At 37.3% G+C, this 11,768-nt stretch overlaps 1 protein-coding gene across 1 annotated transcript in view; it reads right to left on the reverse strand.

The window, feature by feature from the left end:
- Nucleotides 1-2,115, reverse strand: part of LOC126298622 (calcyclin-binding protein) — a 60,843-nt gene extending 58,728 nt beyond the window's left edge. The window contains exon 1 of the mRNA XM_049990026.1: nucleotides 1,875-2,115. Within this exon, the coding sequence (XP_049845983.1) occupies nucleotides 1,875-1,901 (27 nt within the window). The 5' untranslated portion in view covers nucleotides 1,902-2,115. The remainder of the gene's footprint in view (nucleotides 1-1,874) is intronic.
- Nucleotides 2,116-11,768: the final 9,653 nt, after the last annotated feature.

The following is an 11,768-nucleotide window of genomic DNA, read 5'->3' on the forward strand; positions in this document are numbered from 1 at the left end:
CATTTCAACACTGGACTGGACAAATACCTAAAGTAATTGCAAATCTAGCTTCAGATCTGATATGGATAAGCAAGTTCTCACAAACAATTTTGATTATGTATTTAAGTCTCACAATTTTTTTGTAATAGGCCTACGCTGTCTTTTTTAATATCTCTATGCTAAGCAGTAATGGTAAAAACTTTATCAATAAATACTGTAACATACATAAAACTTAGCATTAGACATATTTTTCCTCCATGTGCTAATGAAGCCAGGAATACCATAACACAATCATTTGTACAGCACATACATATGCCATTGATACATACACTGTCACATCACAAACTATACCTAATTGCGATAATCAGATTTCATTCACAGATCAGAAACTTTCAAGGGTAGGGGGAGATTACATTCACAATTATGGCAATGTTAACAATAAACTCAGTTGAATTGTAAAGATATGTTTATTTTTGAAAAGCAATCCCAGATAGTTTTACTTCTTTCTGAACACTTTCACCACAGGCAGAGTTTATGTTCAAACTGTTGGTGGCCAAGCAAGTTCATGGGTTAGAGTAAAGGAACTGTTCAGCACATTCAACAGAACACCATTCAATGAAAATAAACATGTTTATGACAGTGTTACTTTGTATTAAAAAAATCATTTTGAACTGTATCCAAATCACGGAAAAAGAAACAAATTAACAACAACCAGAAAACCACATTTGTATCATAAATGTTGCGATACATCCTTCAGACAAACTAGCATTGCTACAAGCAGAAAAAATTTTAACAGACTGGCAAGTGTAGAAGGCAAACAATTTTGTGCATATATATTCTTGATATAGGTAAAATTTCAGTCTCACAAGAAACTCTTACGTTCATACTGTTTTATTTCTTTTGTAATTTGTCTGAAGATTTTTTCAGAAAAGGGAACTGGTGAGAATGAAACAGAACAGTAACTAGCTTGAAGCCGACATATAGAAAGCATTAAAATGATACAGGCTTCTATTGTGGAGGTTCAGATACCTCTAGCTGAAATGAATACAGAAAGAACTACTGAAATTAATTACTGTCGGACCTTATTAAACCTACATGTCGAATAACATTGGAAAAACGCAATTCTACGTGCAAGTTGTTTAAAAATAAATAGCGCAATACGAATTGAAAATAGGACAGCATTTCATACGGCACCATCACTAAAGGAGGCACGTGGCACTAGACAGAGTATGACAACCAACAGTGGTAACTGACTGCATATACACGGAGAACTACACTATTTCCAGCACCCAACGTACTTATCAATGGTGCAATGCCATGCCAGTACATTGGAGTAACTGCATGATAATACCAGCACAAAACGTAAATTTTAACTAATAACTGGCAATGAATACAGAGTGAAGGCCGGGGTCTGTTAAGCACTCACACGGCCTTCCCCTTGGACACTTCAATAAACCACTGAAAGAGAGAAATCAGCTTGCTGAGACTATGAAACAACAGTACGCCCACAAGTACATTGTTCACTAAACGCAATTCACTCTCTGGAAAACTGAGACTAATTTCCAACTTAATTCTAATTCTCTATCTGTCGTTTTGAAACAATTAGGAAGTTTTAACTCTAATGTGAAAATTAAGCCGCTATCGCCCTCTTTCCAGAACATTCTAAACATTTCGCAAAACGATTTCTACGCGGCTAGATCATAAAATAACAAATTTTGGGAGTAAAGCACCTACAAACAAAACCAGCGGCGGCCTATTTAGTTACTGACTTAAAAAATTTACTCGACGATCAACCAAGACACGTCGGAATCTACACCACCCTTTTGTTGATTTGAAACTTTTTTGTTAGCAGAGCAAGGCATGCAGTAATAGTTTTAGGCTTTTTATTCCATTACCTGCTCCATTCTTGAATTAACAGACATTCTGGATAAAACTCAAACTGAAACGCACTCTTACTTCGACAGTATAGTACACACAATCTCAAACTTTCCTGCCTGATCACAAAGAGCTTACATTCAAACTTTGTAGTCACAGATCATTGTTTGTTGTCATGCCTAGCAAAGCTCTCTCTCTCTCTCACGGCGAGTTGCACACAGTCTGTCAACGGGCCCATACACTAAGGTTTCTCGGGAAGAAAGTTTTAACAGTTCCGTCGGCTTCTAACGTTGGAAGTTAACCTATTTTTGCTGCGATAAGTCATATCTTATTAGTGGATTTTATCCTTCTTCGTTTTCTTAAGGTCAAAACACATATCTTTGTTAGCTTGATTATCTTCCGCAGCAGTTGATAAAATCAGTTATTACTGGTTTTTCCGTCTTAAGCTTACTACAATTTAATTAAAGAGAATTTTACACCAATCGCATTTCGTTTTTATTTATAAAGCATTTTCCACAGTTATTCTACAAATTGGATACGTATGTTTGTACACTATTGGTTGTTCCAGATTAAACTCAGGATTTTGTTTCTAAAGTTGAAGTGCAAATTACGTACGGAGTTTTCGTCTTGTTTATATATTCTCCAAACCACGGCTTGTTCCCTCCTTGTTAGCATATTAATGAACCATGTGTGACAAGTTATACAGGGTGAGTCACTAACTATTGCCACCAAGAGTAACTCCGAAACTATGATAGGAGCCGAATAGTTTGTGGGACAGAAGTTGCATAGGACAACGGGGGTCATGATATGACGTTGCTTTTGTTTTAGATGGGATCGCTTCAGAGATATAAAGGTCAACTTTTTTTGTTTTCTTTTTTTAATGGGATGCTATAGATTGGTGATTATTTTCTGATAGCGGCTATCGAGACGAGTCCAATGATGTGTAACAGTAAGGTCAATGAAGCTCACAAAGGTGGCATGAACAACTATTTACAGAAGGTGTTCGAAGTGATGACCATTGGTATCAACGCAGTGCTGCAATCTTCTTGCCATGGATTGAGTGGTATTCCTTATCACATCGACACTTATCGAAGCACATGCTCTGACAATTCTGTCTCGTATATCTTCAGGTGTAGTTGGAACATCTTTATAAACAATGTCTCTTACGAATCCGCACAAGAAAAAATCCAGAGGCGTTAGGTGTGGCGAACGAGTCGGCCACGAAAAATCTCCTCTGCGTCCAGTCCAACGATTTGGGAATTGTCTCTGCAACTCATTTCTAGCCATCATCGAAAAATGTGCCAGACAACCATCTTGTTGATCAACATTCTGTTCCTTGTCCCTAAAGGTATTCCAATAACAGACCTAATGTTTCTTGCATGAATGTGGTGTATTTCGTACCATAAAGATTTGCTTCGATGAAATAGAAGACTATAATTCTGTCCTCCAGAATTCCACACCATATATTCACCGACCACGGTTTTTGGTGTGCAACTTGCCGCAGCCGACATGGATTTTTAGTTGCCCAATGATGCCTGTTATGCACATTAACAATTTCAAGGTTCATGAATGTAGCCTCGTCAGTAAATAAAATCAAATTAATAAATGTGTCATCCCTCTGAATCTCAAGTTAAGCCCATCGCAGAATTCAATGGGACGCATATAATCTGTAACAGTTAATTCTTGATGGAGACTGATATGGTAAGGATGATATTTATGGCGACGCTGAACACGAACAACACTACTCTGGCTCATGCCAGATACCCTTGCAATTTGACACGGTTAACACAAGGATCGTGGACCACAGTGGCAAGAGTAACAATGTCCGTTTCCTTGTTAGTAATTTTCCTTTGCCAGATATGTTTCCGATGTGTTAAAGATCCAGTTTTCCTCAATTTATCATACACATATTCAAATGTATGATGTGTAGGGCGAGTATGTTGAGGATATCTAGCTCTCACTGAATTTCGTTGGCATTCTCTGTAAACGAGAAGCATATCGACTTGTTTTTTGAAGGAATACATCATCGACACTCGCTTGATTCGACGATACTAGCCTTACCATTTCTATTAGTGTTGTATTGCGAAACTGTCGATTGGTGTTCACATGTCAATTACACTTGGAGAATATTTACTATTGTCAGAGCACATGTTTTGATAAGTGTCAAAGTGATAAGGAATCACACTGAATCCATGATTGCAGCACTGCATTGATACCAATGGCTATCACTTCCAATACCTTCTGTACATGGACATTTATGCCACCTTTTAGACTTTCATTGACCAAAGACCTTATTGTTACACATCATTGCATTCGTCTCGCTATCAGAAAATAAGTACAAACTATAGCATACCATTTAAAAAACAAATTTGACCTTCATATCTCTAAAGTGACACCAGCTAGCAACAAAACGCCAACGTCCTATTATGGCCCCCATTGTCCCATGCGACTTTTGTCCCACTAACTTTTCAGCTACTATCACACTTTCGGAGTTATTCTAGGTGCAACAGTTAGTGACTCACCTTGTATTTAACAAATTAGTGCCAAACAGGTGCAACATCCTATATTAGATTAGATATATTGATAACATTTTGTGCCTGATAAATGAATCTAACAATAAAATTGACCAGCTACACAAACACAAAAATTAAAAGATACTTTTACAATAGAGAAAGAGGAAAGCACCCAGTTAAATTTCTTGGACATCACCATAAAGATTCAAAACGGCCAACACACATTTGACATATACTGAAAACCAACAACAACAGATCCAGTTATACATGGTACATCACAATACCCTGGTTCTTAAAAGCACGCAACACTTAGGTACATGCTCCACAGACTAAACACAGTGCCGTTAGATACAGAAATTATCAAAAAGAACTGAATATCATAATACAAATAGCAGCAAACAATGGATACAAAGAAAACTCAGTAACAAATAAACAGTAAAATCAAGAAACAGAAAAGAACAAGCATCCAGCCTTCAACAACACAAGGACAGAATCCTGCACCAACATATACACAAAATACGACAATAGGGACCACACAGTGTGAGCAAGAAACAGAAAACAAAAGATGGTACACTCTGACTTACAACCACAAATACATATACAGAATATCCAATGTTTTCAAAAAACAAAGCACGAAAACAGCCAACAATTCAATTCAAAAATACTTCCCAAAAATAATAGGAGAAACTGTTCTATAACAGAAATCAGCAATGTATCAACGGAAATACAATACATGTGATGGAAGATACATAGGTCAAATCAGAAGGACACCATAGACAAAGAACATGTAAGAGCATGGAAGTACAGGAGATAACATTCAAATTTTGCAGAACACTTACACCAGCATCAGCATAAACGTACCACCAGAGCCACAGACATGGAAATCATAACGATAAACAACAACAAAAACCACTTCCTCACCATATAAGAAAAGTACCACATTCAAAAAGCCATAACAGAAAAGAAAAAACTAATAAATGATGACACCAGTCTGGCCAACCACACACTCTTTAAATTGTTTGGCCATTTAATATAACGTTAAGTATCACATATAACCACAGACTACATTTACCACTACCATAAACTCCATACAAAACATTTTCACTAATTTACACAACACAAACACACACTTCACATACATTCAACCTGTACCCTTCTACAACTTCTAATCTCTCTCTCTCTCTCTCTCTCTCTCTCTCTCTCTCTCTCTCTCTCTCTCTCTCTCTCCCCCTCCCACTCTCCCTCCACTCCTTACACACACACACACACACACACACACACACACACACACACACACACACACACACAAAGCTGCTGCCAGTGAAAATCAAAAGTAGGTTCCTGTTCTTGTACTTCCAGAAGCTACGGCAGTGTACTGACCGACCACTATTTTCACTTTTTTCACTAACAAAAATGAAAACACACTGAAGTCTAATGGAGCACAGCAGCAATTACTCCATGAGAAAAGCGACAGAATGCTCATGTTTCGAAATACTGCAACCATGGGGCAGCGGTGGAACTGAAGTAGCTCAAAAAAATACAGCCAAGTTGAACTTTTCGTGGTATGACAGAAGTTGTGCCTCTCTGGGAGTTCACACATGCAACTGCATTGGAACTACGGTATGCTACTGGCTGTGGCGACACTTTCGTTGAGTGTGCGGGCCCAGCTTCGTACTGTGCTGTGTGAGAACACAGGTAACTTCAATTCGATGTACAAAAACGAGATAAAGTGCAAATAATGTAAATGCAGAGCAAAAAATACTGTAAAAGGTAAAAACTGCTCAGTGGATATGTGAAACTGAGTTTTTCGATACCTGTCGCACATGGTTCATAAATATGTTTGCTATGGTCCCAGACACTGGAGATACCATTGTTAATACTTCACTTCATAAACAGAATTTATTATTGAACTGGTAATACTTCTGTTCTGTTATTAGCTCTAGCAGCTTGACTATTTTTTTATATATTCATGTGTATGTGTACTGTGTGTCTTAATATTTTGTTCAATCATGTTTATTTTTTGAGTTGTTAGTATATTGGCATACATACTGTCTATACAAAATAAAGGGGGTGTGGTTGTGTCTGGAACCAGAATGTCTTTTATGTAATGTATGAATTGTGTTGTGTATCTTATAATTCTATCCTCTGGTAATTTGTAGTTCTCTGATGAGATTTGCAAACATGTACCTGACAGGTGGGTAAGTGGGACCATTTCTCCAAATTACAATGGCTGTGGTAGGGAGGTCTTTCTTGTGTAGCTTTGGTTGGAATCAGAGGGAAGGTGCTCTGTAATTTGCCTGTAGCAGTTTTCTTTTTTCACTGTCTTCTACTGTATGTTCAATGTCTTTCACAGTGTTTTCCAACTTCGTTTGGCGTCTCTTAGTTGGATCTGATTTTAATTTTGTAAGTTAGTTATTAAAGTATCATAGTTTATTGAAAGGGAAACAGGGCAACCAAGAGCACAGGAAGACTTTAGTGCAATAAAACTGAATGACAAGTGTACTAACAAACAATCAGAAATTGAAAATATTTTGAATAATCATTTTTTAAATGTTGTGGAGAAAATAGGATCTAGATCTTCACTAGAAGAGGCAAGGCTATTAATAGAAGAGGCCATACCTGCGCAGTTTGAAACAACTGTAATTCCACCAACCTCTCCCTCTGAAATCAGTAAAATAATAAACTCACTGAAAAGTAAAAGCTCTTACGGAATTTATGGCATTTCCAGCAAAGTACTTAAAGCTTGTTCCCCACAGATAAGTAGGATTCTCAGCCACGTATGTAATAGCTCTTTGGAGCAGGGTGTTTTCCCTGATAGACTGATATATGCCATTGTAAAACCATTGCATAAAAAGGGGGATACGTCGGATGTCAACAACTACCGCCCAATCTCTCTTCTGACAGCTCTATCAAAAATTTTTGAGAAAGTAATGTATTCAAGAGTAGCCTCCCATATTTGTAAAAATAAAGTACTAACAAAATGTCAGTTTGGTTTTCAGAAAGGCTTTTCAACAGAAAATGCTATATATGCTTTCACTGATCAAATATTAAATGCTCTGAATAACCGGACATCACCCATTGGTATTTTTTGTGATCTCTCAAAGGCCTTTGATTGTGTAAATCATGGAATTCTTTTAGATAAGCTAAATCATTATGGTTTGAGTGGGGCAGTGCACAAATGGTTTAATTCATACTTAACTGGAAGAATGCAGAAAGTTGAAATAAGTGGTTCGTGTAATGTTAAAACAACAGCTGATTCCTCAAACTGGGGTGCTATCAAGCACGGGGTCCCACAGGGTTCGGTCTTAGGTCCTTTACTGTTCTTGATATACATTAATGACTTACCATTCCACATTGATGAAGATGCAAAGTTAGTTCTTTTTGCTGATGATACAAGTATAGTAATAACATCCAAAAACCAAGAACTATGTGATGTAATTGTAAATGATGTTTTTCACAAAATTATTAAGTGGTTCTCAGCAAACGGACTCTCTTTAAATATTGATAAAACACAGTATATACAGTTCCGTACAGTAAATGGCACAACTCCAGTAATAAATATAGAATTTGAACAGAAGTCTGTAGCTAAGGTAGAATTTTCAAAATTTTTAGGTGTGTCCATTGATGAGAGGTTAAACTGGAAGCAACACATTGATGGTCTGCTGAAACGTCTGAGTTCAGCTACGTATGCTATTAGGGTTATTGCAAATTTTGGTGATAAGAATCTCAGTAAATTAGCTTACTATGCCTACTTTCATTCACTGCTTTCGTATGGCATCATATTCTGGGGTAATTCATCGTTGAGTAGAAAAGTATTCATTGCACAAAAACGTGTAATCAGAATAATTGCTGGAGCCCACCCACGGTCATCCTGCAGACATCTATTTAAGGATCTAGGGATCCTCCCAGTAACCTCACAGTATATATATACCCTTATGAAATTTGTTGATAATAATCCAACCCAATTCAAAAGTAATAGCAGTGTGCATACCTATAACACCAGGAGAAAGGATGATCTTCACTATGCAGGGTTAAATCTGACTTTGGCACAGAAAGGGGTAAATTATGCTGCCACAAAAGTCTTTGGGCACCTACCAAACAGCATCAAAAGCCTGACAGATAGCCAACTAACATTTAAAAATAAATTAAAAGAATTTCTAGATGACAACTCCGTCTACTCATTGGCTGAATTTTTAGATATAAACTAAGTAAAAAAAAAACTTAATCATTAGTGTCATGCAATATTTTGTGTAATGTAATTTCTTGTACAGACATATTTTATTAACCTGACACGTTCCACATCATTACGAAGTGTCGTATTCATGATCTATGGAACAAGTATTAATCTAATCTAATCTCTAATCTTCTATTATGATATGAAATGGCTGCATGTGCGTATTCCCTCAGGGGCTTGGGACTTTCCAGTATTCAAAGGAAAGCATCTGTTTTAGTTGTTCGGCACACCATGTCTCTCATGCATCTACACATTCACATCTCGGTTATTTTATTTTCTGTGTTCAGGCAGTCTTGATCTGCCTGTTGATGTTGCTCAACTGAATTTCCAGTTAACACTTGTCCATGAATTGTATACTGCTGTCAGTTATTTGGGGGTTCATATTCTATAGAGAGAGCATCTCACTACCACATTTTTGTTAATGTGTGGGATGGGGCAAGGACATAGCGAAATGGAGGCTCTGGGGGGGGGGGGGGGGGGGGTCTGTCATCTAAATGGAGTTACACACGACGTAGTTGACATGCAGTGTAATATAAAGATATTTTCAGTCATATGACGAAAACGGAATAAGCATTAGCGATAGTTATCAAGGCCATCGATAGATTTAAGTCATATACATTGATAGCATTATTGGCTATCTCCCAACCCTAATTTAGCCAAGACCAACTAGTTTACATAGCTAGCCTTACTTAGCTCAGTTGGTGTTTTGTTAATCATTTCAGTTCTCACTTGCAGTTGAATTTAATTTAAGTGCTGCTGTTTACTGTTTTTGTGCTGTGTGCTGTTATGATAGTTTCTATTTACAGACAAGTTTGTAACAAAAATGGAGAGGAAAACCGATTTTCATTCGTCCACTTGCATTACAATAAGTTAGAAATATGCACACACTACTATGATAGCCTAATTAGTACCTATCTACAGCTGTTTAACATTAGCGCTGGAGTCATTATTTGGAGACTAGTAGAATTTCACAGTTGCAATAATTCAGTATTTCACAAGTCAGTGGAGGTCTGAATAACATTACAAATAATATTATATTAAAATCAGTGCACAAAAATGCAGTTGGATTTGCCTGTATTTCCCAAATATCGCGTTAATCACCAAAAATACCGACAAGGTATCGATGGTTGCATTCCTTTAAAAAATTTGCTCAAAAATCTATCATTAGTAAGCCAAATGGCAAAAAGTCACCCGGTCTGTTCCAAACCAGTTTCGATATAGAACGATGGGGAGGGGTTTGTGGAGAGTGGAAGAGGTATATCATGACAGCACATTCGATAGTTTGTTTATTTCTAAGAGATTTTTTCAACAGGCTGCTTGAATTCGCTCGAGCCGACTACACCCTGCATCTCCCCCCCCCCCCCCCACCTCTTTCGTTCAAAATCTGTTTACACTCTTGTTATGCTATAACTGAAGCCAAGAATTCCATTCCATTAAATCTTAAAAAAATGCATGTCTTTGTGTACTATCAAATGACTAGACATGCACACTTAAAGAATAAAACATGCAATATCTGAATTCCATATTTTGTTATTGTTAATTCTGTTTTATTGGAAAACAATGTATGATATCTAGTTTTCCGAAATTCTTCACCGACTGGGGAGGCCCTGCTCCTTGAGGCATTGAGCTAGCAAACCCTGGATTTAGGAGGCGAGGTGGTTAACATCCATCCGCCAGCAGCCTTGAAAGTTGGGTTTCTGTGGCTTCTCATTTTCGATTTAGGTGAATGCAGATGTTGACCCCTTACTATAGGCCACATAGCCAATTCCTTCTGAATTCCATTATTTCTTCACAGATTCCAATTCTCTTAAAGAGAATTAAATGGAAAGACCTGCAGCAAAGACGAAAAGAATACCACTTCGGACACTCCCAGGACTAAAATGTACACAATAAATCAGTACGCATGCAACAGCATGCACTACCTAATGTGTTCTAAAATTCAGGATCCTTCTGTGGCTCATACCTTGGGTGCTATTGGTGATAGAATGGCAGGATCAACTGTTTTGGGTAGCCCTTGAACTAGAAACCATTTGCATACACAACAGATTGATCGTGTTAGTCTTTCTATCATACAGTACAGAGTTAAAACATGAATATTGCACACTTACTCCTGCTTATTCAAATGGAGCACATTGGTTGGTCGCTCTTGTATTTCATATGTCTTACTGTAGGCCTTAAGGGTTTTGGGGGCACCATTAGTTCGTGGACAGTGCCTTAGGAATTCCCAAAAAAGGGTTTTTTACCATTTTTTGTACCAAAACATAGCAGCGGATTAGAAAACGGCTATTCACGGAAAATGGCTGAAATTTTGACGATAAATTACCAAGATTCCGCTTTCGAACTACCTTAAAAATTTTGCTGATATCATTATCCGTTTTGAGATACAGAGGTTCAAAATTATCTTCCATGTACAGGTAAAATCTGGTGTGCGGAGAACTCTGAATAATAAATAACTGCTTCAAGTTGCTCAGATAACGTTATATTCCATAGGCATTTATCTAGAAGTGTCATCTTACTGTTTTCAAAAGTCTTTACCCTTTATCGAGAAATGCCTCAAAATATGTTTTTCGGTAGGAAAACAGACCTGCAGACTCCAAGACAGTTATGCACACCAAATGGGTGTAATTCTTACTATATGTTTCTAAGATCCCCATGTCAAACAACGTTGAAAATTTTCTTGATAGCTTTACCAGTTTTACAGATACAAAAGTTCAAAGTTACCATACTTGAAGATGTAAAATACACACGAAAAACCCCTTATGAGGCGAAAACGTAGATTATAAAGTGACGTAACACGAAGAAATATTATGTAAAGTGTTTCTATAGTCATCAGAATGGTGCTGGGAACCCAATTTGGTAGCACTTAAGCGCAAACAAAATTTTTGTGCACCCAAACTCCGGTATGAGCTGCAAAATGAGTTGTATGTTATTTCAGTTTCACATAAGTAAACTATCAAAATTTTCCTTACCCATGTAGTTCTCTTCATGTGAGCGATATATACTGCTGTAGTAGAGAAAAAAAGGAAACCAGTGTAAAAATGCTCCTATAAGAGCAGATAAAGGTGAATATGCTCATGTTTAAAACAGTGACTAAAAACTTAGGGTACCAGCTGCCTCGTTCTACCTTACTCAACACCAAAAAATTGTCCCAAAAGTTTGGTATGGGA

The sequence above is a fragment of the Schistocerca gregaria genome, chromosome X, assembly GCF_023897955.1.
Source record: "Schistocerca gregaria isolate iqSchGreg1 chromosome X, iqSchGreg1.2, whole genome shotgun sequence".
In the NCBI taxonomy this organism is placed as follows: Eukaryota; Metazoa; Arthropoda; class Insecta; order Orthoptera; family Acrididae; genus Schistocerca; species Schistocerca gregaria.